The 25,975-nt window shown below is 39.7% G+C and overlaps 5 protein-coding genes across 10 annotated transcripts in view; 4 read left to right on the top strand and 1 right to left on the bottom strand.

Annotated features, from left to right (window-relative positions):
* The first annotated feature begins 154 nt into the window (after window positions 1-154).
* tpd52l1 (tpd52 like 1) lies at window positions 155-14,848 on the top strand. Of its 5 annotated transcripts, XM_046374052.1 has the most exons (10): window positions 181-306; window positions 2,604-2,702; window positions 3,812-3,997; window positions 6,107-6,127; window positions 7,475-7,593; window positions 7,684-7,832; window positions 8,995-9,096; window positions 11,177-11,215; window positions 11,732-11,792; window positions 13,026-14,848. In XM_046374052.1, the coding sequence occupies exons 1-10, from the start codon at window positions 288-290 to the stop codon at window positions 13,146-13,148; spliced, it is 918 nt and encodes a 305-aa protein (XP_046230008.1). In that variant the 5' UTR covers window positions 181-287; the 3' UTR covers window positions 13,149-14,848. The 5 variants fall into 5 exon arrangements, with proteins under 5 accessions (XP_046230006.1, XP_046230007.1, XP_046230008.1 ...); XM_046374048.1 differs by lacking the exons at window positions 3,812-3,997; window positions 6,107-6,127 and having other exon boundaries at window positions 184-306; XM_046374050.1 differs by lacking the exons at window positions 2,604-2,702; window positions 3,812-3,997; window positions 6,107-6,127 and having other exon boundaries at window positions 155-306.
* hddc2 (HD domain containing 2) lies at window positions 14,084-17,838 on the bottom strand. Its single transcript, XM_046374053.1, has 6 exons — window positions 17,638-17,838; window positions 16,993-17,114; window positions 16,642-16,744; window positions 16,447-16,515; window positions 16,212-16,350; window positions 14,084-15,867 (listed from the first exon to the last, which is right to left on the bottom strand). Exons 1-6 carry the CDS (start codon window positions 17,707-17,709, stop codon window positions 15,707-15,709), a joined length of 666 nt encoding a protein of 221 aa, XP_046230009.1. The 5' UTR covers window positions 17,710-17,838; the 3' UTR covers window positions 14,084-15,706.
* Window positions 17,839-17,941: 103 nt separating this feature from the next.
* cenpw (centromere protein W) overlaps window positions 17,942-25,975 on the top strand; it is a 24,144-nt gene continuing 16,110 nt past the window's right edge. Inside the window, exons 1-3 of one of the 2 annotated variants that reach the window (XM_046374055.1) lie at window positions 17,942-18,166; window positions 18,262-18,375; window positions 19,505-19,684. In XM_046374055.1, coding sequence (XP_046230011.1) covers window positions 18,080-18,166; window positions 18,262-18,375; window positions 19,505-19,531 — 228 coding nt within the window. In that variant the 5' untranslated portion in view covers window positions 17,942-18,079 and the 3' untranslated portion in view covers window positions 19,532-19,684. Of the gene's footprint in view, window positions 18,167-18,261; window positions 18,376-19,504; window positions 19,685-25,975 lie in introns of those variants that run through there. The other variant, XM_046374056.1, reaches the window with a different exon arrangement.
* On the top strand, window positions 22,887-25,340 carry LOC124051028 (R-spondin-3-like). The gene is made up of 4 exons (XM_046374054.1): window positions 22,887-23,895; window positions 24,127-24,267; window positions 24,411-24,557; window positions 24,683-25,340. Exons 1-4 carry the CDS (start codon window positions 23,814-23,816, stop codon window positions 24,880-24,882), a joined length of 570 nt encoding a protein of 189 aa, XP_046230010.1. The 5' UTR covers window positions 22,887-23,813; the 3' UTR covers window positions 24,883-25,340.
* Window positions 25,785-25,975, top strand: part of LOC124051024 (E3 ubiquitin-protein ligase rnf146-like) — a 3,774-nt gene continuing 3,583 nt past the window's right edge. Inside the window, exon 1 of the mRNA XM_046374044.1 lies at window positions 25,785-25,943. The gene's annotated coding sequence lies outside the window, so the exon portion shown is untranslated. The remainder of the gene's footprint in view (window positions 25,944-25,975) is intronic.

Raw genomic sequence — 25,975 nt, 5'->3', positions numbered from 1 at the left:
ACCACAGAAAGAAACTTATTTATTTATTCATTCATTCTGCCGATTTGGCTTTCATTAAAACACAGCATGTTGCTGTGTCCAATGAGGGCAGTTTCTTGTAAGGAAATATGTCCGCTAAGTAAATTAAGCGAATTACATCCCATTGGCTCGTGCTCGAAGCTCCGCCTTTGAAGCTTGCCCAGCGCGTGACTGCCAAGGAAACTGACCCAACGGCCGGTGCTGCGCGTGCTGCCACCCGTGTGTGTTTCTCAGGAGGTTGCTTGGCGAAGTTCACCTGGCTGCCGCTGATGGAGACCAGACAACAAGGTGAGTCCGTGCGGGTTCGCGGCGGAAACACATGTTTTATTTTTCAGACAGAAGTTAAAACAAGTCGCTGTGTTTCTTGTTTGTGTTTTTTGTTGACCTGGTATTGAGCTGAACTTGAATGTAGGCTGCGCTGAGTGCACACGTCACTGTTTTGGAGCTGAAGCAATGAATAACTAACAGTAAGTGTAAATCTGGAAAGAAAGTCAAGAGATGTGAAGGGACCCTGTAAGAATGATGACTTAAACTGTCATGTTTCTGTAATGTGTTTATTTTACAAACTCATCAAATATTGTAATAATAACAAAATAATGTTGCTCTATTAGTGAGCTCTTTCTAAAGAGCTTTTTATTGCCATTAGAGCTGGTTCAGGAAGCAGACAACTGGGCAGTGTGCTGCAGGTTTTTTGTTGCTGTTTATTCAAGACATCATGGAAACTCAAGACCAAGCTAAGTCTTGCAGCTGGATACAGTTTCCTGGCTCAGATGGAGGTCTGATGGTCTAATGCATGAGATTTCAGGTGTTTCTGGTATTTGTAGAAGATCATCCTGCTCACATTTACCTCTCTGAAATGAATTTAATGACCCTGTTATCCGCATGTGGTTTTAAAGCCTCATTCCAAGGAATGTTTTAAGTTTCCATTTGTAAAACAAACAAGTTCATTCTCACAAAGATCACAGCTACAGAGGTCTTGTAACTTTATAACCCGATTTTTTATTAATTCTGTGAAGTCTCCAGTATGAATGGTGTTTATAGTTATAAGAATGTCAGGTATGATGCCACTATATGTCATTTTGCTTTATTTGTCTTTGACGGACATTGAGGGAACCTTTTCATGGTGTTGGATTTTGTTTGTGACATTAGTAGAAGGTGTAATATTTGTGCTGTTTAGGGCTGACAGTGACACATATTGTTCATTCATATTACTCTTTGGTTCAGCCCATGTTTACTGAGGAGCGAGACATGAAGTAAACAAGTTAGGAAATGAGTCCCACATCCCTGCAGTCAATGAGGTCAATGTAGTGTTTGTTTACAGGTAGTTAATTGCATTCATTTGCATTCCTAGCCTGGATGTGTGCCTAAGGCTGACTGAGAGTCAGGGGGGCAAAAAAAGTCTTCCATGAATCTTGATAAACATAAACTCGATCAACATGATGGTTTGCTTTTAAAATGGAAGCAGGGTCTCGCCAAAGTATTTAGATAGTATGTGCAATACTGTAGTTCAGCCATACTGCAGGAAACTTCGGTTCAGCTTCAATTGATTTCAAAGCCTTATGACCGTCCCCAGGCCTCTGATCTAGCATAGCCACATGACCAGTGGGCCAAATGGAAGTCTTGTGACCAATGGTATTCCATCCCAGGAAAAAGGAAAAGTGGAGAAAAAACAGAGAAAGGGGAGGAAAGAAGGGGAATGTGAAAATGTATGTTTGTTAAAAATCCTTGCATTGATTAAGCAGCAAACCAGACACCCTGTGAAATTAATCTGATTGACCTCATGAGTGTGTAATTTAACTGTGATTACCATATGGAAAAAAAACTCATGTCCTACTTTGATCTGCAAAATGATGCCTTGTTAACAGAAGTGTTTTGATAAGTGCTGCTGAATTGGCCCACTGACATAAACCTTCAAAATCTTAAGAAAACAAATCTTTCTTGCTTGACACTTGACTGATATTGTGATTGAGTATTCCACCCCTTTTTCTTTGTGTTTTCCACTGAAATCTGTGACCTTTTCTTCCCTGAAGTAAAAAAAAAACCAAATAAGACATAAGCGGTTTACCAGTCAGTCTTACCACAAGTCAAACCAGAAGGAAATCACTGTTAGTGAAACAACACTGTTGATTTGCTTCTTCCCGTAATGCTGGACAGTGGTGTAATGAGATTTCATAAGAAACCAGAGAACTTTGGTTGCTCAATAACCTTGGATATTCTGGCTTTATTTCTTTCAAAAGTTACAAAAGACCTCAGCAATGCTGTGTTGCACAAATTTGCTTCCTGGAATGCTTTTTTTGAATGGCAAAAATCAGGTATATCCTGTTCCTAGAAGGTAAGATCTGTGCCACAAAAGGTGAAAAGTCAGATTTCCTGTTCCTGTACAAATGCAGACTCAGATAAGCTGCTTGCACCAACTCCTGTAACAAAACAGACCTCAGTATTATCAAGTTAGTGACAGGGCTGCGTTGGGCTCTGGAGAAGCATCAAATCTGCCAAGAGGGGTGACATGAGTGTGTGTTTGTGTCTGTATATATAACCCTTTTTCTTGTGTCCTCCCACACTGCTGCCTTGCTCTGCTGCTGCAGACTTGTACTCTAGTGTTCTGAGTGAGGCAGTGGTGGACTGGGGCAGCATGGGTCCTGGAGAGGAGTGGGTTAACTCAGCCACACACGAGGGAGAGCAGGGTAAGACTCCACTCTCCCAAACAGAAAAAAAAAGGCAAATCCACATTGAACCACAACTCGGAAAAGGCCGCTGCACACAGATTGCATCACAGGAAGTGACATCAAAGCATGTGCATTTTGCCTGTGACTTCAGCTGTTGAATGCAAAATGTTGGGATGGTGGAAGAAGTGCAGCATGTTTGAGAGTTTTCAGGGCATCAGAGGTTTTCCTTCAGTGTGAGTGAGTGAGGTCTGAGTGTGAACATTTCATTTAGATGGGATCATATCAGTTTTAGATAAAATAGAAAAGGCCACTCCACAAACCTGAGGTTGTTATGTGTTCCGTGACGCAGGTCTGTAGCTAATAATTATTTTTTTATTGTTGATTTTTCTTCTTGTCAAATTTCTCTGTTAATGATTTTGTCTAGAAAAAGCTGAAAAACTGTCAAAACACAAGAGAAAAGAACAACACGCTGCCATTTTTTTCTTAACTCAAAAGATAGTCGAGCATCAAAATAATTCCTGTTGGTCAGCTAAATGGCTAATCACATAAGCTTAACTCTGAGAAACTTTACAGCTTGAACTGTTTAGAGGTTTCAAATAAGATTTTACATTCAAGATGCTTAAGGAAATTAGGTTACACTGTCAGCTTGCTTTGTCATTAGAGGCAGAAGTTTTCTGCTGGGCCTTTACACTGACATCCACCTCCTGCACTTCATGAAATGTGTACCTTGAAGATTTAAAGTTTCTATGAAGTACAGTCCAACATGTACCTTCACACTGGAATATTATAAACATAGTTCAGTTTGCGGCACTTTTATTAACAAAGCCTTCTCATTTTCATCGTATGAGCAAAGTATAAAAGATTTTAGGATGATTTTATGATGCTGCATAGAATTAAATTAGCATATCACAGCTGTAGTTGAGATTTACACTCAACACTGACCTGTTAACAGAAACATCCTGTATGCTCACAAGCAATTTTTTTTTTTGTTGGTTAAGCATCATTCAAAGCCTACTCATCACTTTCAAAAAAAGATGAACCAAGCACTTTTTTTTTGTGTCAGATACTGAAATATATTCAGCTGTTGTTCTGCTCAGATTTGAATTGAGGAATGTCTTGCCCCTCAGGCCAGGAATCGGTTAAAAGGAGCTCATATGGTGAAGACTTGGCTCCAGTGGCCCAAAATGGGGGAAATATGACAGAATGGGTTAAAACTTCACTATCAGGGGACAGACATTGGTATCAGACATCAGTGCCCCACTCTGACAGCGGGACCATGTCCACCACTTGGGATATGCAACTGGGCAGCACAGGTGAAGAGGGGTGTAGACTAGAGCCTGTAGAATAGTTGATCTTTCACTTTGGTTGAACTTTTAGTTCTGATTATGACTGACCTCTGTGAGAGGCTTTAACTGTCACTGAGGAGACTGAGGTTAAGTCCTTTTGTTTTTTATCTGATAATCTGGGGAGTTTAGCAACTTTGAAGAGTTAAGTGGAGGAATTAAATGCTACAGTTTAAAAAAATGAAGGCAGTGTGAGCATATTATAAGCAGATTCTGGTATTGTTAGGCTTACTGTTCTTCATTTTTACTGTTTGTAGTTTCCCCACCATGACTTGTTTCTTGGCAATGTGGATTGGGCCTTAAATTGAAATGTAGACTACGTTGGACTTGTAATATGTATGACATTGAATATATGAAACAAGTTGTAATTTATGAAATCTGTCTAAGTACATGTTGAGATGTGAAAGTGGGAATAGGCACTGACCGGTATTGGTCGTGGTGGTTACAGATTGTACATGAAACTGCTGCCCTATGGGCCTGCCACACATTAGACAAGCATTTGGAGGTGGGTGCTTCATAACCCTTGCAGCAGATTTGGGTGGGGACCTGCTGCGTTCTGACTCCTGACGTTGCAGGCTGGTTATAGGGATGTAGAATATCACATCTGTAGTGCAGAAAAGAAGACTTTGTCAGGGAGACTGCCTATAAGCAGAAGAAAACTGATGGATGATTACAGCTTCTGTGTGACCTCACTTCAGTGACTTCAACATTGCCATTAAATCATTTTGTTAAAAGTTCAACCAAAGTGACATGTTGCCTTAAAATTTTGTTCTGCCTCTTACTGTCCAAGAACGTGATCAGCTACCACAAGTGTACACGGCTGCAGTAATGTACATGACAAATTCAGTGAGGAATGATAAGTGCGTGTGTTTTAAAGGAACAGAAGTGCTATAGCAATAGCTGCTGGGATATTCAGGAGCTTTTGCCTGTTGTCTGTTCACAGCCCTTTAAAATGTTCTTTGTGTATCGTGGCCTGACAATTCTCACCAACGCTCAGTTCAGTAGGAACGCGAGGACCTGAGTGAACCATGGCTGAGATTATTAACTTAAAAAGTCTCAGCATTCTTCACATTCCAGAGAATTGGAAATGCTACAGCACTGTAAGCGAATAACTGGAATGTTCTCTCTATACCAACATAAATATCTGTGAAAATTTGACTTTAAGACCTTGAAGTTGTGCTTTTGCCGCTGCGTCATTCTATCAGTGTTTAAATGTTAATCTTCCATGTTAATCTTCCATCAGACACCCAGCTGAAAAAAAATATGTTCACTTGTCTACATTTTTTTCCTTTAAGTTTCTCAAGAAGTGCATTAGCTAAAAAGAAACCCGTCTTAACTTAGATAAAATCTCGTAATCTCTAAGAAAACTCGAGTTAGCCAGAAGAGACATACCTTAGTTAAAAAAAAACTTGTGTAAGCTAAAAAGAAACCTGCTTTGTCTAAAAAGCAACCGTTTGCTACATGCTCTTGATCTTTAATAAACTAAATTTAGCTCTATATTGATCACTCATTACCTTTAAAGGAATAAAATCATTAGCAGTTCTGGAAAAGCCAGTAGTGTGAACACTCAGTAAAACAAGCTTGATGATTGTTATACTTTGGATGTTTGTCTCTGGAGTGTATTATAAGTCTTTAAATGAACAAATGCACAATAATACACTTATAGAAAATGTTTAAATTAGTGCACTACCTCTTATTTTTAAGTTCTTCTCGTGGCTTTGGGAAAATGAGAAACAACTCAGACTGAGTTCTCCAAGACATGAAAGACGTCCATCTCAGCCACAGGAGTTTAAAAACTCTGATTGCCCTGCTGCTGTGCCATGTAGGCAGAAATGGCTCTCCGCTGTAGAAAGGCCTGTCTTCTAGTGGTGCATGCTGTGCTTGAGTTGTAAGCTACACTGTTGAGAAGTGTGTGTGAGTGTGTTTGCTGCATGTAGTGCTGAGTCCCTTTCAACCTTAGAGTAAAAGCATTGAACTGTTAACAGAGTTTTGTTAAAATGACTCCATAGTCACCATTTTTTGTCAGTATTTGCTAATCTTACTCTGTCCTCACCTGTCCTATACTGCTGCCACATTAAGACAGAGGACACCTCTCAGCAGGTACAGTAATTCTTTTGATTTCCTTTCAAACTGTGTGTTTTTGTTAGATACAGTTTAGATGTGAGACCTTCACAGGTTCACTACATATACAGTGACATATTTGTGTTTTTTATTGCCCGTGTGTTTGCACTTATCTGGGCGTGTGCACATGGTCGTCCTGCTCTTTCCTGGTTCCCATCTGTCCTGCAACATTACAAAGTTGATCTGGTGGAAGCGGTTTTAATTTGTAGGTCGGTTGTTCTCATTTTACTTTTACTCCTTCTCCATAATATAATCCTGTCATCATTGTTCCGTGGACTTTATTCAGTTGTCACTACTTTGAAACTTCAGTTTCTTGTATCCCTGCTGCATCATATGTTAGAGTCCGCGGATGACAGTCAGATGACAGTGTGTATCAGCTTCATTGCTCTCCCTGAAGTTTCATTAAAAGAAGATGTTTTTGTGCATGTTGCAGTGCAGTCTGTGCTGCTGTATGTCGCGGTGTAATTGCGTGGATGAGACACAGTGCTGTTTCCAGAAATAAGTACAGTGTGCAAGTGGTATAATGAGGTGTTTATATGAGGCTGAACAACATAGTATTTTCTAAAGACTGTTTTCTAAAAAAGAAACTGTTTTCTGTATAGTACTGTCCTGCAGAATTACTGAAGCCCACCAGCTTTATTTCTTTATATATTTTGTATAACTACTGCTTGAATAGCTGTATTAAGGCATATGATTTCATAAACTGTCACACTCTTTTTATTGAGAGTAAATGCCAAGGAGAACATGATTTCTTTATTTTTTTTAAGACTTAATTAAAGATCGACTGATTTGTTCAGTATATAGTATACTGTAAACCACTGAAGTCCAATGCTGCAAGTTTAAATTCAGTCTGTCTTCAGAAACAGCTTCTTGTTTGTTTGTGTGTGTGTGTGTAGCAGTCTGTAGTGTCCATCAGCAGAGTTAAAACAAGATAATCCATGTTAGTTAATCCAGATTAGAGTGCTACAGGCTGCAGCCACAGATTACATAACTGCCAGACAGTCAGACACAGTCAGACGTGGAGACAGAAAGACAGACAGACAGATATGTGAGACAGTTTGTAGCGCACAGGCAAAAGGACAGAGATACATTTTAAATACAAGATTAATCAAACACCTACTTTGACACCATCAAAGATGACATTACATTCGTTTGATGGATGTTTTGGGACAAAGGATCTTAAAATAAGTGGACCCACTGGGATAAGAAGTCACATCAAATCACAAATCCTACTTTCTTTCTCGCTTGTCTTTCACCTTCACTGTGTTACAGGTCGCACAGAGGTTTTAATGAACACTTCACTTTATGTTTGTATATGTCATTCAGGGTTTCTGGACTCTGAGCCACTGAGGGAGGCTGATGAAGATTTTGTGTCTGAAGTCAACTTAAACAACTCAGCCATGACGGAGGAGGAGCGAGAGGAGATTCAACAAGAATTAGTTAAAGTATGGTTATGTGTGCGAGCGCTACCTAAAGCTAAGACGTTCTGATATATGGAAGTGTTAAATAGCTCTTTTTGTGTTTTTTGTGTCCAGCTGGAAGAGGAGATCAATACACTGAAACAGGTTTTGTTGTCCAAAGAGAAGCAGCATGCAGACCTCAAACAGAAACTGGGCATCACTCCTCTGAGCGAGCTCAGGAACAACTTCAGCAAAGGCTGGCACGACATGCAGACCTCCACGGCGTAAGTTTGCAGGTTTAATAGAGTTAAAGTGAAGGGGAGAAATTCTGTGTGTGTTTGTGTTTGCAGCCCACGGCAGAATGTCTTTCCTGTATTGTGTCAACATAAATGCCCTTCACAGGACGCACACCCAAAAGTAAACACACACACGGAGCAGGTAGTTGTTATGTTAAAAGCCAGTACTGCAGCGTGTTCCAAACTGAGTATCTGTTTTAAACACAGATATCACACCCAATTAAAAAAGACATTTGTGTGTGTGGTGGTTATCTTTGTTGTGCTCAGTGTAACAGACATGAGAAATTTGATTAAAAACACATCAAATGGCAACATGACGCTAAGGGCTGCTGTTGTCTTTTTTACTTGATTGTGTTTTTTTCTTTTTTTAATTTTATTTAATGTCATTTTCATGCCTGTCGGATACAGCAATCTCTCCCCTGGCTGTGACGATATTATCTTAAAATATTCGCTGATTATTCAGATAAAAATAACCTGATTTTTAAGAAGGAAATACATGTGTAATATTGCCCCATATCAGGATAACATTTTTGGCCTTTTAGTGTGCAGAGAAATAACCTAATTTCCACACCACACCAGCAGATGTGAGCTCTTCCCCAAACATCAAGAGACAGAGAAGAGCAAAGGGACGGGCTCTAGAGGCCTCCCTTCTTCTCCAGTTACACTTCAACCTGAAGATCGCTTTACACACACCGTTGCCGTCCTCATGTATAATGAACCAGTGTGACCGCAGGAGAATAAGATCACACAGAAACTGGGGAACACAGGCAGATGTGTGGAAGCTGCAACCTGGGATGCAAATGTAAACAAAACCACTACAGAACTTTAACTGGTTTAAATTTTTCAGGCACTGTGAGTCACAGTGAAGGACTGCGGCTTGGTTGGGTTTATCCTGTAATCAAATGAATTAGTTGTGAGGATTTAAAAAAGGTTAAAAGACTATGGCCACCAGACGACACTAAGACATTTTGAAACAAGTTACGTGGGTTTTGTTGCCTTTATTATCAGTTTATGTCCATGTTTATGCGTTTCACCCCTTTATATGCATGTGTATACACGAATATTGTCTTAATTTAGACATGAGAGTTCTGTGCATGTATGTGAGTGCAGGAAATAGCAACATTTTGAATACTCCCTCTTTATGTCTCAGCTATAAGAAGACATCAGAGACGCTGTCCACGGCAGGACAGAGAACCTCAGCAGCCTTCAGCACGCTGGGTAGCACCATCAGCAGGAAGTTCGGGGACGTGAGGTACACAAGCATCACATCACATCTTCACTCCCTTCAACCCAGAGCTCAAACGTTTGTGTCTTGTATGCCAACCAGCTGTTAGAAATGATAATATTTCATGAAAATAGTCTAGTGAAATTGGAAATGTGGCCACTGTTGCCTTTCGCACATCATTTGCATATTTAAACCTGTCGTAACCCAGCCTGCACATTCCCCACTGATGCATTTCCACTTTTATCCATCTCACAGACACAGTTTTTATTGGTGCAATCCATCCCATCTCTCAGTGAGCAGGGTTTTGACTCTTGTTCTCTCCAGCTCAGGGCAAAATTGAGATTATGTAAGCCCACATTAAGCTGCTTTCTGAGGGGAGCTGAAGGACCCAGAGGCAAAGTCTGTCCTCCTCAGTCACTCTCTTTCCCTCGTTCAGTCTCTTTGCCTCTCTGTCGCTCTGTCTTGTTCTGTGTGAGACGCTGAAGGTCAACAAAAAGTGTGTGAGCCTGGATTGTTCTGCGTGTACATAAATAGAGCATTTGTATGTGTGACGACAAGAGAGAGCAAAGAGAATGTGGGTCTCTGTGACTTTGTGTGTGCGCAGGAGAAAGCACAAGAGAAGCTTTAACTGCACAACCAAAGACACTTTACATTGTGTGCAAACCTATACATAACACTTGGAGACACTTTGCGTTGCATTATCCTTGATATTCCAGTATGGCTGGGCTAGAGTTACTCTTCCCTCGGAGGTACGTCCCTGTGGTTTACGGCTCATGGTGTGCCCAGTTTGGCTTTCTATGCATGTTTTTATTTATTGCTGCGGATGAGTTTGACGTGTGTTCTTACAATCTTGCATGTTATCAGTCAGAATTACTGAACCTTTTCAATCTGACTTGTCTGAGGTTGAATTCTCATATGGCATATCACATTTTACTTATATCTGTCCTGCTGTCTTGTGCGTTGGATGTAGTTGTTTCAGTCAACAAAAACCTTTTAGAAATATGTTATCTGTCCCATAGTATAGATGCAAAGGTGAAAACCTCTTTAAAGAGGACAGGAGCTGTATGTCTGATTTAAAATGCAGAAAAGCCTCTTGTTCAGCTTTAAAAAATCCAATTGAAATCAGATTTTCCACTCTTTGGGCAGTGTTTCTTTTCCACCACTGTTACATCTGTCATGGTTCTCTTTTAGCAGCTAGCTCTCTTTATCTTCAGATCTGCTGTGTGTGTGTGTGTGTTTACATCAAAATGTTTGATAATCCGAACTCTTTCCATAATTTGACTCAGGGTTTGTTTTAGGTGTGCAGAGTGTGGATAAGATTGTGTTTTTGTGTGTTTGGAATGCTTAACTTTACTATAACATTTTTATTTTGTTTGCTTGTCTGTGTAGATAAAGAGAAGTTCAGCACAGTCTGGTCCTCACACTAGTTGCTCACTTGCTCCCACTTCACTCCCCTGAACAAATAGGAGTTTACTAAGAATAAAAGTTGGAAATAATATTAATATCATTTGCAGCGTACCTTTTAAATGTGAAAGTTAACTGTGATGTTGCCAAGGCCTGTCACAGTATCTTAAAATGTTTTCCATCTTCTTCCTTGCTCCCCAAGGTCCAACTCTATAGGGTAAGGATCACACAGCATGAGTGTGTCACAGTAGTTGTTCATAACTACGGAGTCTTAGACTGCGAGTCAGTAGATCTCAGATCAGCTGATTGCACTAACTGGTTGGTACAGTGCAGACTCTGATAACAGTCAGCTGAGTCTGGTTTGAGTAAATTGTGTTGCCATGATGGACTGCAGTACAGTCAGGTGGTTCTTGTCTCCGCTCAGAATCAGATCTAATTGATTTTAATCCCTGTTATGAAGTATGCTGCACCTTCCGAGTTGCAGGAAAGATAAGCTAATTCGAGCTGAGATTGATTTTAAGACCACGCAGGCTGCACCGTGTTGAGCAATCATTGATTTTATTGAGCAGATATCATACAATAGATGTAATTTATCCTCTAATGGAGGATCTTGGACTGACTGTGCAGCTCTGGCTTTTCTGTGTGTGTGTGTGAAACCTCTGCTAACCCTGAACTCCTCTCTCACCATGCTCTCCGGGGACAGCTACTCTATCAGACACTCTATGAGCATGCCCACCATGAGGTAAACACACTGTGCTTGCTTCTGTGTGTGAGAGACTGAATTTCTGCGATTTTTTCTTTTCAGGTTTCTGATTTTTTTTATTTATTTTATACTTTTGTTTAAATAAACTAAATACTGCTCAGACAGCAGGTGCAGCGCACAAGAAAAAGTGTCCTCTCTGTAGACATTTATTTAGTCAGTGGCTGACTAGTGATAAGTTTATCCTGGTACTGTGAACCTTCGAAATGAATAAAATAGCACAGATGTTTCCACATGGTACTGACACCTGCTTACACCCCGTTCTGATGCTTTCAGTGCCCTCTAAGATCTCAGTTCATCCACGTACATGTGTGACATTACAGTTAATATTTAACTTATGTGTAGAAAATGTATTCCAGATTCTTAAGCTTTAACCAGTTTGTTTTTCACAATGTATATTCAATAGTGACTTTGCCCATTTTATTGTTTGAGAAAATAGTTTAGCAAATCATTTTGTGCAGCTGTTCTAAAATAATAAAGTATTTATTTTCGTTGCAGAAACTCTCCCAGCTTCAAATCTTTTGAAGAGAAGGTTGAGAATACAGTGTCCACTATCAAGGTAAACTGCATACAGTATGTTACCTCAAATAGCCTCACTTATTTCAAGGTGTTAAAGAGGTCATTTGATATGCCGTTACTGCCATCTGTCATCTAACTGACTCTTTGCTATTTTTTAAACATTGACTGTCATGCACATCGACACCCTGTGAACTGCACTTTGTTTAGTGTAAGCTGTGAAAGTCGCAGTCGAGAATCTGATCAAGTTTCTGCCTCTCAGAGTTAGAAAACATTAGCGACGCAGAGAGAACAGAACACTATAATCTGGGTGTAATTGCTGGCTTACACTCTGACTCTTCCCGCCTGTCGGTTATTTATATTCACACTGATCCTGATGCAGTCTTAGCAGCAGCAGACTTTCATCCCTTGACTATACTTTTGCAACAGACTCTGTCAATGGTGGAAGAAATAAAAGCACCAATGCCACACTGTGAAAATACCCCACCGCAAGTACAAGTACTGAATTCAGCCTCGTCAGAAAACTCAAAGTATCTAAGTATTATGAGCAACATATACTTAACTTTGATACTATTAAGAATCAAAAGTTGAAGTAGTATAATAAAATTGTCTCTTTGGGTTGGTATTAGTGCTCTATTAATATGTATGTTGCATTTTACCGTGGCAGATTTTTAAGGATGACCTCAGTTTAATTACTTCATGTACTGTTGGGTAGTTTAATGTACAGCTCTGAATCTTATTCTATGAGATCAACAAGTGTTTGTAGCCTCGATGTCTAAGAATGTCTACAAAGTCAACTTTTCATGAGCACAGAAGAACAGCAGCTATGTTTTCAGCTTTGTTATGAGTATGAAGTTGTATGTAATGGAAATACTCATGTAAATGAAAATGTATTCAGTTACATTTCACCATTAGCCACTGCAAAGACCAGCATCTGATTTATGGGGCTACAGTGTGGGTTCAGAAAGGTAAGAAATGCTAAAATAAAATGCTAAATAGCCATTGACTTCTGTTTCCTGTTATTTAAAAGATAACAGGGTGCAAACATTTCTCCTTAAAAACCCTGGGTATGCTCAAGGATAAATACTGTAGCGTCAAAACAAAAATACTTTCTGTCACCCTCACACTGAGAGTGTGTGACTGTGGAATTGAACTGTCTTTTGGATTGTGAAATCTTGCCACCTTGAGTCTGTTCAGCAGCAGTGCAGAACAAAGGATTACTGAATGATGAAGGCTCATTTCGTGTTGATGCATTTTCTTTCTGAATGTTTCACAGACAAAGGTTGGTACTTCAGAGACCAGAGGCAGCTTTGAGGAGGTCCTCTCCTCCGCAGCGAACGCCAGCTCTCAGGACACGCCCACTAACAACCTGATGGAGGACTCTGAGAGGCCGTGTTAGAGCTGTGGCAGGACTTCAATCAGGAACTCTTATCACTGCTGTATCCCAAATGTTACAGAATACTTTTATTTGACTGCATGTGTTAAGAGACAAACATCCCCATCTATGTGATTAGGTCTCCGTAATGGAAGGAATTTCCTGTGACGCTTACTTTATAGAGAATTGCCAGCATTTCTTGCCTGAAACAGATCTACCCTTAGTATTCTAAAGCAGCAGTTGTCTACCTATTATTTTGACAGATTAAGACAGCTAAGGTCCTTGTGCACCATGTTTAAGTGGATGTGGTTGGTGGTCTTTCTGTGAAAAGACCCTCTTGCAGTGTGGTGTATTTAACCAACCTGCTGTCTGTTGGCCTCCAAAGCTCAGGTGCTGGATCAGGGGGTGGTTAAAGAGGACAAGTCTTAGTTAAAGAAATATTGAAATGAAAGAAGTATGAACAGATTTCAAGAACCAAAGCCCTACATTTCTAAACTGTATTTTTTTCTGTCAAGATGAGTGTCTCATTGCTTACTTGGGCATCGTGAGTGGAAAAACCCAGCTGTCAAATCACAGGAATTCCTTCTTTTGTGATATGAATTTCAAATAACTGGAAACATCCATGTTGGTAAAGTATCAAGACTCTACATCACATCTGCTCATAATTTATATACCAAAAACAAAACAAAACTACATTTTTAGATCACAGAGAAGAAATACATTTTAAAGTACTTTTACTACTACTGCCCAAGTTGATAAACCTAGAAGTCGTACCAAAAAAGATTGGATGTTTGGGCTCACTTTGCAGCCAGTCACACTACTTTTTCTCAGAAAGTCCCAGCTGAGTGTCAGCCACGGACTGCTGTGGCTTTTTTGAATCCTGGATCATACTTACGGCACACACATCTGTGCATTCACACTGTAAGGCAAACAAGTTTATATGAAGAAACAAAACACTGTAGGTTTGCCCCGTGCAGTGCACTTTCCACGTGGAAAAATAATGATGGAGAATATTTTATTTTTCTCTTGACTGTTTAGAAAAAGGAAATCATACAGACTCAAATTAATCTTAAGAACTTTAAGCCTGACGCTGGAGGTTTAAAAACACAACAGCTGTACAGTTTACCTGAAACGTGCTGAAGGTAAAAGGTTTGTAGAGATCCAGATGACACAGAGGTTTAATGTTTATCTACATCATCTGTCCTAATAACTTCACGACTATTTTGAGATGAGAAAAATAGCGAAATGAGAAATAATACATAATATTAATATAACAGCATCGTACTGTAGCCGCAGCTTTTCTGTCATACAGTCTTTTACCACAACGTGACCCTAAAATCCAATCCAAAACGTGCTGTCACTTACAGATCTGATTTTTAAATTCCTTTGGCAGAACTAACCTGCTTAATGATGGAACAAAGTATGAACTTTTTACAGCTTGTTTGTGAGAAGACTGGTGCCACAAAGAATTGAAAACATTTTCTTTTTAACCCTTTAAGATGACGGCCGCTGCATGAATCTGCCTTCAAAGTAACATTGTTTTCAGCATATATGTTTTTTGTGTCATTTTTCTCATATTCATAGTCATTCATGTCATGATATTTTCTGTGCTGTGGTTTGACAAGATGCCTCCATTTTATGTTTAGATAAGTCTGTCCGTGAAATGTATTTATTAAGATTCACACTATAAATCAAGTACTGCAGGATCTCCTGTCACAGGAAAAGGCTGTCAGCTCTGTCCTTCTACCAGATAACTGAGGGAACTCATGTTCTTGAAATGAATTTGAGTATATATTTCATATTCATGTTTCGTGTTGGGTTGAAATCAAATTGACCTCAGCATCAGTTAAAAACCTTTTTAAAAACCCTTTATAACACAACACCAAAGACACACAGACTTAACATTGTGTTTAACGTATATTAATGTGTATGGTGTTGTCACGGATGAGGTATCGCTATTAAAAATCGTATAAACCAAACTAAATTTCACAGATGACTGTTTTTACGATGAACGCTGAAAACTGTGACTGAATCTATTCAAACTGTGATAAAACAACCAAACAAAAAATGTGGAATATGTAACGTGCAACTGAATGTCGAAGTAGGCTCTCTAACGTGCAGCTGAATGCAAAATAACCTCCATCCACTGATTCCTGAGTATGCAGTTATTACCAATTTAAAACAACGTGTGAATATCTAATATACATACCCAATCCATTTCAATTGGCCTTTAAATATCAGTCAACAAATTGCATTTTTGTATTAGCTAGTTTTTGCATCGGTAGTTGTATTTGTATATGTATTTTGTATACATATTTATACTGTACGTGCATACACTGAGGTAAAACGTAAAAGATAATGGGCCAAAAAAGCCGTACACACATAGAAAACATCCATGTGCCGCCATCCTCAGTTCTACTGCACCAACTGCCTCAGAGATGAGATGCAGAGGACAGCTGATGCAGTTTTCCCACACTTGGTCACCTTGCATGATCCTGTGACGTGTTTGTGCATCCTTGTACACAAATTTTATTTTACAGTCCAGTGTCTCTGTTCCTCCGCTGAATAGGAGTTTGTGTCAGTCAGGAAGCGGCCTGTGAAGTCGTACAGGGCTGTGAAGCTTCAGCACCAGCCGTCTGCGAGTTCCCAGAATTCTTTTTGTTATCCGTAATCGTCAGGTGACACCCTCTCTCTTCATTCAAAGAGCTGACGAGCTGGAGCACGTCTGGGTGGTGGAAACGACCTGACCAAGAACAATACAGGTAAAGGCAGCTTATTTCAACTCAGTGAAATAAAAAACAATGTTCAAAAAGCCTGCACAACATGTCATAATTAATTTTTAAGTGACCTGAAGCCTAAAATGACAACTTATTACATCAGTCTATATTGTCTGAAAACTACAGATTACTGAGCATTTATAAATCAAATAAATGATACGAAAACGTAGTTGCATTTGTCTACATTGAATAAATTGTAAATAATACATAAAGATATGTGAGCACTTCAAGTGATGACAGCCTGCGAAGAGTGAAACTGACAAGAAATGGAGACACTGACTGTTTAAAGAGAGACAAATTTAAGACATACCATCAGTGGAGTCAAAGAACTCCTGGAGTCTTCCCGGTGTCCCCTCCAGCTCCTCGTACTCATGCGCCTGCAGGACCATCTCCAGGAGGTCAAACTGTTTCACCAACCTGGCTTCTGGGCTGCTCTGGGTCTCATACTCCTGCAGATGAGGCAAATGTGAGTCTGCTGTTAGATTACTTAAATTATCGTCCGTAAGCTGCAAACACACCAGATATACAAACACAGAGTGTCACACCTCCCACAGTCCATATATCTCCTGTTTGAGTCCCTCTGGCAGGAGACCCCTTAGATGGCTCATCGCTTCCTGAGGGAGAGGTGGAGAAGGACTACATAAGTATAAACCATCATCACGTAATGTGATAACACCTGAGCAGGCAGGTAACCTTAACAGACACTGCTGTGTTTGGATGTAATATGAGCTGACGCTTGCCTCTTCTCGCCTGTGTTTCTCTGCTTTACTGATGTTGTCTGATGGTGCGATGTCTCCCACAATGCACTCTGCCATGTCATGAACCAGAGCCAGCTTTATACATCTAAAGACAATGAAGGAAAGCATGAGTATGAGCACGATGAAGTATTTTGGAACGATTTAAACAAACTGCATTAAATCTGTTTCATATTTAATCTTTTCAAACGTTATTAAATGACTCCAGGAAGCTGAACTGGTGAGTTGCTGTTCGGTAGTCAAAATGACATCAGTGGAATATCTACTGAAAGTAGAAAAAATAGCTTCTACAGTAGATAATTGTTGGCCTGGGTTCAAACTGCGGGACTGAAGTACCTGTCCTTGTCCACCGTGGGGTCAGTTATGGTCAGAGACATTATGGCCATGCGGTACATGTGGTCTGACACACTCTCGGGTTCCTTCACGTTCCTGTAAACCCAGCCGGTGCGCGGGATCCTCTGTGCGTGACGACAAACACAACACACAGCAACAGTCAATGGCTCTGGACAGGAAAAATCTGACCCAAAATATGTCTCATGACTTAACTCAACACCTTAGTAACCCAGCTTCACTGAATCATTCAATTAACATCGGCAATCTTTCAACCAATCTTACTCCCAAATTAATGAAATTATTTGCAATGTATTAATTCTAATATAATATACAGCATCGCTACACAGTCATTAAAGGGTATTGTCATTTGTATAGCCACGTGCAAATCACACAAATTAATGGAAAGCATTTCAGCAGCAGTGAGTGCAATGGGATAATATTAAAGAAACCAGTGTTATTTTTTTCAGTCCAGGCGACATTTATTTTTCCCTGGCAACGGCAAAACAATTTAAAAGGACAAGCTACGAATTAAGCCCATCATAAACACAATCCCACATCCAGAGAATGCAGTTGAAGATCATTTCTTGCCCGTTTTTGGTCAGGGGCAAAATCGCTGGAAACGTAGATTAAGCTTGGGGGAGGCCTTACTTTGAGCTGTCCGATAAGTTTCATAAATTGCAACATATTCATGCCGGTTGCTGTCTTCACGGTGGCCGCCATTACTGTCAGCTGACCCGGATACAGAATTGCTAGTGTAGTAGCTTGAAGCGGCCGCTAGGTGACAACATAAATAATATAACGAGCCTAAATTAAAAGAGATACGATGTCTAAATCCTCTTCCTGAGCAGTATTTTTTATGTGTGCGCCAAGAAATATTACGTAAATATTTCTTCTGCCACACCATCATTGACAGGACATTTTAAACTTTTATTAAAAGAATAACGCTTGTTGGCAGTAACGCAAGAAGCGACTGTTCGAATTGCCCGAAGAAGAAGCTGTTACTCCGGAAGTAAGATAAGCGGGAGATTTGAAGAGGGAAACAAACTTTGTGTTGGTGTGAGCTGTTGTTTCACACTGAATATTTGCGAAAATGCTGAACAAGGCGCCCAAATTAAAGTTTACAGTTAAAAGGAAAATGAAGAGCAACATAAATGTGAGGCCTGCGTCAGAGGCAATGGTAGGTAACTTAGCCGACGATACGGACTCCTGACGCGTTAACGTTACTGTTGATATTGACTGTTCGTTAACTACGTTATCCTTCCATTTTCTTAGATTGAACTCCTGACGCTACTGTTTTTGAGCAGCCTTGCTGAGGAGGCGAAGGCCAAAGCGTTTGAAGAAAAATCTGCAACGATTAGAGCGCAACATCTCAAAGCAGTCTCCAAGGTAAGTTCAAAGGGGGCTCCAATCAGGGATTTTTTAAAATCTAATTTACATGACAAAACCTCAAGGAGCTCTGTAATATTGCATTTAAACAGTAAACTAGTGACACGCTGACCGCATACTGCATTTGAATTGTTCACACATCACACTTATGCGCTCTAAAATGTCAGAAAATAATGAAAAGCTGGCTGTCACCATGAACGGGAACTCAAGGTTATATCTTTAAATGCAGTCCAAAGATGTAAAGAGATTCGGCTTAGGGCTGAAGACCAAAACTAAAAGATAAAGTATTTCTCTTTAATAGGCTGGAACCACTGAGATCTGGGGTATTTTCGTTTGAAATACGTGATGATTTCATTGATTATCACAATAGTTTTCAGTTAATTTGCCATCAATTGGCCCAACCTCTGATTAACCCCGAGAAGCAGGAATTTCTCTTTCCATGTTGAAACTGAGATATTGTATTGTAAAATCAAGAAGATTTTCTGATGATCCAACACTGTGATGTCATTTCTATACACAACTAGTTCCAAATTTTTGAATACTTTTTTGAATCAGTTGTGTTACTGGAATGGTCTGGTATTTACATGTGTCTCAGACTTCTTCTGGAAATGTTCCCACATCTTGACAAGTAAAAATATCCGGTCGCATCTCACATAATGTATGTTTTTATTTTATAATTGATATCTAGGGTTTTATTTTTATCCTATGGGTTTATCAAACACCCTTATATATTAATATTATTATTATTATTATTAACTTTTTGTTTGGTTTTGACAGTGTAAATTAAGCCACCAGATGCACCTGAGAGGTTAAGCGTCATAGGACATAGTAAGAGTTAGAGTTAGTAAGAATTAGCAAATGACATTTTCTCTGACCGAGGTGTTCAGTAAACATCCTCCCCCTCAGTAAACAATTTCTCATGTCGCTTAGACTCCCTTTCTTATTTCAATCAAACATTACAGGGCTGAAACATGCAGATCCTTTTAAAATGCAAATATTTATTTATTTAGAATTGGCTTTGATAATTGATTAGATGTAATAGTGCTTCTTATTATTAACAACATATTTTATTATTTGAACCCTTATGAATAGGAGCTAGACTTACAGAGATTTTCTTCTTTTCTCATAGAAAGTGCTGAAAAAAGCAAGGGGATGAAGACAGTGAAGTGCCTCATCATCTTTATGAACATTATTATTAACTGTAGAAATATGAGTTTTTTTATTCTGTCCTTTGATCAAGCACATGTCCTGTACCTGTTTACCTGTCGTATGAGTTTATTTGTTCATTATTAAAATCTTGTGAATCTTCTAACATTGTAGATCTCTAAAATGCTCAGTAGCTTTCTCATATTAAATTAAGTAAAAAAAAAAAAAAGAAAAGCTGCCGCTCACAGAGATGATGAGCATATTAGGCTTTGATCTCAAAGCTGTGGACAGCTCACAGTTAGTTACTACTTCCAGATCTTCTCAGCCTGTGTTTCACCCTCCTAACATTCATCACAGCCAGTGTTTTACAGCCTCTCTGCCGAGTGCGGCCTCGGCCTCCTCCCAAATTCCTCACTTCTTCACGCTGCACACACTGAGATGCAGTCTTGTTCTTTCCTTATCACTGCAGGGTTCCTCACAGTGAGATTCACCTTTTTAGGTGTGAGAGCGGTGAAAAGGTCAAAGCTATAGTGTTAAATTGCTTAATCATACAGGATCTGCTAAATTGTTAGTGGAAATTAGCGTTATGTGCCAACGCATGTTTTTCTCAAGAAGAACATTGCAAAATTTACAAAAAATGGTTTGTCAAGTGATTTAGCACAAAAATGCAAAATGTACAACTTCAGTGTAGGATTTGAATTTTAATTGGCTCAATGTGAACATAGTTACATAGTTGTATGTGGTTTAAATCAGTCATTAATTTTATTTCTTTCTGTTTCTCTCTCCTTCGTGTGATGTCCTCCATCTTTATAAAGTTTTTCATTTTCCAGTCTTTGTTCTTGGCAGTTACGACATTTCTTGGCTTCCAATGGTTATTTTCATCAAAGATGTGACCTGGCACCCCAGTGAGCATGGCCTTGTCATGTTTATGTTCCCAGTCAGGTTGAGGAGGTGGAGGCCCACCCCTCTGATTTATGAACACCTGGCACCTCTCTCTGCCCTGCTGCCCTCTCCTATATTCTCATCAAAAACTAAAATCTCAAGTACAGTAGTATTTACAAAAACTTTTTGAATACAGTTTTTGTAAATACTACTGTACTTGAGATTTTAGTTTTTGTTTATCCTATTTATATACTCTGCACTTTTCTCCTTTCTTGGTCGGGAATACTGCATGTGCAATTGTCTGTAGAAACAAGAATTTCCCTCCAGGGATTAATAAAGGAATTCTGATTCTGATTCTGATTCTGATCACAGACCCCTCTGATATTGATAATACATTTAGTTTTCACTCCATCGTGTCCTTCAAAGTTTGTTAGTGACAATAGTGAGTTAAATTTCTTCACACTCTGCTGTTGGAGATATAATCTATATAAATCCTGCATGCAGGATGGATGATGTTATTCTTCAGCAGCTGGCCACACATCCAGAGGCTCCTCTGAGGTGTTATTTTATTGTCCTCCCCTCTCTGGGTTTGCTCTTGTTCTTGAGGATTTGAGAAACGTGCTCTTCTCCCTCTGTCTAAATAAAGAAGGAGCTGTGCCTCGCCTGTCCAGTGTGTCTTTGTGTCTGAGCACCTGTTGACAATAAAGCCAGCAGGCCTGTCCAGCTCCTCTGTTTGGCCATGTGTAAACTCTAGCTCTGTCTCTCTCAGATAAATCAACCCAGTGTAAAATCCCACTGCAAAGCTCCTGCTGATTTGTCTTTTGACATTTTTTCCAGACAAGCCAGGAAAGCATGGTTGTCCATTTTGGCAGAGATGTTGTTATGATAACATGCTGTGCCTTTCTTAATGAAGAGCACATGGTTTGACAGGTTTCAAGAGTGTCACTCTTTCCTCTCATGTCTTTGCTTTGAGGAGGAGTGGAATTATTTTAGTCCAGCTACAATGTGACATTAAGGAATCAGCAAAAGCAACATCACCAATTTTGGCTTGTTAGCAAATCTGGGACTTTTTGATCTTATAGGATTTGACAGACTCTGAAAGGATTATGGACTGGAGCAAAGAATCATAAATTGCAGATGGAAATCAATTCCAGGAAGAGAAACACTGAAGAGTTCAAATCTGTTTTGGAGAAAAGATGAAGAGCCACAGAGTTCCCAAAACAGGCGATAATACACACCGGGATGCCAAATAACAGACCCTCTGGAGGACTTAAAGCTTTTATCACCTTCCAGCCTTTTTATGGGAATCGCATATTGCCTGAGACACCTCCAGCCCTGGTTTTGTTTTGTCATTGAGAGGTAGTCAAATCACCCTGTATTTTGTTTTTTTTTTCCTGGATCCAGACTTCATGAGAAAAGTGATATGCCCATTCATGGCTTGAGCTGAACTGAATCTAAAAAAACAGGGATAAAGTGGTAATTGCAGTTTTTCTGACTTTATTCATATATATATATATATATATATATATATATATATACAAATTTATGTCTGTATTTTGTCATTGTGACGTCCAGACTGTTTTAGAATCCTTTGAAAAGCTGGTATTGATGATGTGATGACACGCTTTAAAAACAGTCATTCCTGACTGTTTTAAATGGAACCAAATGAGTCACACGCTCACTCTATTTGCCTTTGGGCTGAAGAGACAGTGTATGGTTATTTGTAGGATATGAATAAAAAAGGAATGCTCTATCAACTTACTGGGGTGCATGATTGGTAACAGTTTCATTGCTTTGAACCTTTCAAGGTGATGATTCGTCACATTATGTATGGCACCATAAAGTTTTACATGAAATGCAGTTATGATTGACAAAATGTAGATGAAGATATTTATCAATCTGCTCAAAAAATAATCTATTTATCACATTTTATTGAGCAAAATATTAACGTATTACAGAAGTGTAACTATTGGGCACATCATCAGTCTGTAAAGTGCATTGGACCACCACTGGCTTGCAGTTGTCGTGTCACAAAGTCTTTGTACATACAAATGCATCTTAAAACCAGATTTAAAGTGAGCACAGTGAAACTTTGGCCCTTCAGGAGTTAAATGTGAAAACAGGTGTCAAACTCTGCGGAGTGAAGGTCAAACATCCAAGTGAAAAGCAATAAGCAAAACACATTTTTGAGTGGAGTGGGGCTTTAGATGACAGAACTGTAAGCTTTAGTGAATTAATAAATGCAGAGGTGATGACAGATATGAATAATGGTTTCTAATAAGTGAAATAATCATGCAGAAATCACTGTTATATATATATATATATATATATATATACACAGTGTTTGATGTGGTAATGGATCAGGAGGCGGGTCGTGAAGGAAGGATAACGCATGAGAAAAGGTTGAGTGTGTGTGTGTGTGTGTGTGTGTGTGTGTGTGTGAGAGAGAGAGAGAGAGAGAGAGAGAGAAACAAGACAAAACCATAGCAGCTCACCCAAACTTATATTTGATTTGTGTTGCGACTATCATATGATGGTTTCGCTTCTGTTTGCATTCTTCATGGCATTCTGCCGGCTTCAGTGATCTCATGGAATGGGATCATGGGATTTTTCTTCAAGAAAACATTTGGCTCAACTCTGCACTCGACTGCTCTCTTACACCAGTGAGGAGTCTCTGCGTGATTCAATTTAAATGAACTTTTGGAGAAAGTCACAGACTTTTTATTTTAACTAATATCATGGGATTTGGGATGTGATGGCATGGCTGGATCAGTGCCTTACTGAAGGTGAAGGAAAATGCAGATACCGTTGTTAATTTGTCTTCTGCACTTTGTGAATCTTGCCAAAGGCCTAGATAACACAAACATTCTGCGATACAGACGTAAGTATTCAAGCATGACTCGTCTTCCCCACTTCTCTGATATTCAAAACAGGGCTTGAAAGACATGATTTCTAGGACTCCTGTGAAAAATGTCTTATCTTTCCCCGTTTTTCCACTGAAAGATAGTAAACAGTAGACAGACACTACATATGGAGACAATAAGTGTATTACTGCAGCTTTAGGGGAATAATGTGGTCATAGATTTTCACTGCTTTTACCTGCTTGCTCGCTCTGAATTTGAAAGCTTGGCTCTGTTCCCTCTGATCTCATCAAAGCAAGTTGCCTGTAAAACAGCAGGCGGTTAATGGAGCACAGATTACTTGAGTATTTGACTGTCTTTAATTTGCATGAGCACAGATAGAATATATACCTCACTCATCTTCCCCCTCTACACACTCCTCACATCCCTTTATCCACAGGCAGCTCCCCTGTGAGCAGACTGTGCCCAGCAGGTTGTGTGACATGCTCAGCCTTGAATGGCTGTCTGTCCTGTAAGCCTCGACTCTTCTTCCACTTGGAGCTGGATGGGATGCGGCAGAGGGGCACCTGTCTGCCCTCCTGCCCCCGGGGTTATTATGGCACGCGCTCTCCACACATCAGCACCTGTGCTAGTAGGTACCGATGAACACATGTAGGAGTGGTGGAAGGATATTTAGAGAGACTTTTTACAATGGTAAAAGGCTTTGTTGTGCTAAAAGGAACAAATAACTAATTTTTCTGGTTGAGAGCCTTGGTTAAGGCTTGAAACACTAACTGTGTATTCTACAAACGAATTTAAAGTCAGTGTTGAGAGAATCAAACAAACAAGAGTATAATTTGGTGCCATGTTTGTTGACCTGCAGGGTGCAACACGGACTGTGTATCCTGTTTCAGTGAAAATTTCTGCACACATTGTCATCCGGGTCACTTCCTCTTCCAGGGAAAATGTGAGAACACCTGTCCAAACGGACTTACAGCAAACACAGCACTGCGAGAATGCACAGGTTGAGACACTGCACAGCATTACTGCATGCTTTTCGTGACAGCTTTATGTGACGTGTGCATGGTTTCTGTGCGTCTCATGTTGACATGACTTCTTCCATTAAACTACAGTAGGATGTAAGACACTTGTGTCCCTTTACCTCAGAGTGCTCTATAGGCTGTGAGGTGTGTTTGAGGAGGAACATGTGTCTGAGGTGTAGAGCAGACCTGTACCTTCTCCACGGCCAGTGCCATCCCACCTGCCCGAAGGGATTTGAGCCTGATGTGCAGCTCATGCAGTGCATCCCCCAAGGTGTGAGAAATTCCCTTTAACAAATTTTCAGCACACCCTTGAAATGTCAAATGCAACCAACATCAATGCACCATTCATACAGCATACAAGTCTCATTTGTATTCCCACCATCTTACGTGTTTCAGTGCACTGTGAGGTTGGGGAATGGACAGACTGGAGTCCATGTGTTCTGAAAAGGAGCATGGAGGCCTACAAGTGGGGAGAGGAGTCACGCAGCCGACAGGTTCTGCAGTCCCCAAGCGTCTGCGGTGACCCCTGTCCACATGTGTCAGAGATCAGGAAGTGTGCCATCAAAAAGACCCCAAAGAGTCCAAATAGCTTGTAATAAGTTGAAAGGGAGACCCTTATAAAGTAATTGTCAAGATATTTCACTTGTTATTGCACGTTCTACATTGGCTGGTAATTTAAAAACTTGGAAAGCTATAGTAAATTGTAAAAATGTCTAAATGTATAAATCTTAAGTAAAACTAATTTCTTGGTGCAGTCCAACAGAAATCAATAAAAAGAAAGGCTGGATATAATGAAATTCTTATGTATCTGATGGCTTTATCTGAACAGAAACATTACATATGAATAGCAGTCAGGTCCTAAATTGATGCCACTTGTGCTTTGTATCGCATACTGATTGCCTGACTTCACCATTTATGTCTTATTGCAACCTTTTGCAGACACCTGCACGTTGTTTTCTGACTGTGAGTGAAATTTATTAAGACAAATCTTTATGGCTCTAAGCCCTTCATGTTAAAAAAAGAAAATGACAACATCTAAATTCCTTTTCGCTGTTTTGTTCTCAGGGTCCCGATATTATGTATGCTGACTCATTCTCACCTTGAAATGATTTAATAAGCCAGTTGATAGCGCATAGCTTGTTAATGTTATTACCAACGCCTTTGTTTTCCCAACTGTACCAAGTCAAATGTCTGCTGAGATAATGATTATCAGTCAGTTTTACAACCCATGTATTAATTAGAGTAAGAAGGCAAAACATTTTTTAATTATTAAGCAGTAATATCAATCCTCTCTGTACTACAGACCAATACATCTAAAAATAATCTTTCATAAAACTACCAATGTTCTACGTTCTCCATTCTAAACTCTTCAATCTGCCCATTATGCGCGTTTCAGGAGGCTCAATGCGTAGACCTGAACGCGCAGTACGTACTGTACGCAACTCTACTAGATCTACAGAACATATCGATTAGCCGTGTCAACGATGTGAGGCCGATCCAGAAGCACTGAAGTCAGTTAGTCTTAGCAGGCCGGTACAATGTCCAAACAGTAACGCAGTCATTACTTGGTGTACATAACTTTAAAATATAAATGCAGTTTTGTAAATATTTCCATCTGCGCTTCTGCTGAGGACGCTTCTACTTTCCCAACGTTCGGGTGAGTACATTAATTGAAAAGTTAAGTAGACA

This window comes from Scatophagus argus, chromosome 19 (assembly GCF_020382885.2).
Source record: "Scatophagus argus isolate fScaArg1 chromosome 19, fScaArg1.pri, whole genome shotgun sequence".
NCBI classification, from domain to species: Eukaryota; Metazoa; Chordata; class Actinopteri; family Scatophagidae; genus Scatophagus; species Scatophagus argus.
This window is presented reverse-complemented; position numbering and strand designations above follow the sequence as displayed.

Excerpts from the sequence above, each read along its gene's own strand:
- hddc2 (XM_046374053.1), bottom strand. The coding sequence starts at position 17,709 with ATGGCGGCCACCGTGAAGACAGCAACCGGCATGAATATGTTGCAATTT. Across the intron at positions 16,516-16,641 it reads AGAAACACAGGCGAGAAGAG|GAAGCGATGAGCCATCTAAG; the intron begins GCAAGCGTCAGC and ends CCTCTCCCTCAG. Across the intron at positions 16,351-16,446 it reads AGATATATGGACTGTGGGAG|GAGTATGAGACCCAGAGCAG; the intron begins GTGTGACACTCT and ends CCTCATCTGCAG.
- tpd52l1 (XM_046374052.1), top strand. Across the intron at positions 3,998-6,106 it reads TATGCAACTGGGCAGCACAG|ACAGAGGACACCTCTCAGCA; the intron begins GTGAAGAGGGGT and ends TGCCACATTAAG. Across the intron at positions 11,216-11,731 it reads ATGAGCATGCCCACCATGAG|AAACTCTCCCAGCTTCAAAT; the intron begins GTAAACACACTG and ends TTTTCGTTGCAG.
- LOC124051028 (XM_046374054.1), top strand. The coding sequence starts at position 23,814 with ATGCGGCAGAGGGGCACCTGTCTGCCCTCCTGCCCCCGGGGTTATTAT. Across the intron at positions 24,268-24,410 it reads AGCACTGCGAGAATGCACAG|AGTGCTCTATAGGCTGTGAG; the intron begins GTTGAGACACTG and ends CCTTTACCTCAG. Across the intron at positions 24,558-24,682 it reads CATGCAGTGCATCCCCCAAG|TGCACTGTGAGGTTGGGGAA; the intron begins GTGTGAGAAATT and ends TACGTGTTTCAG.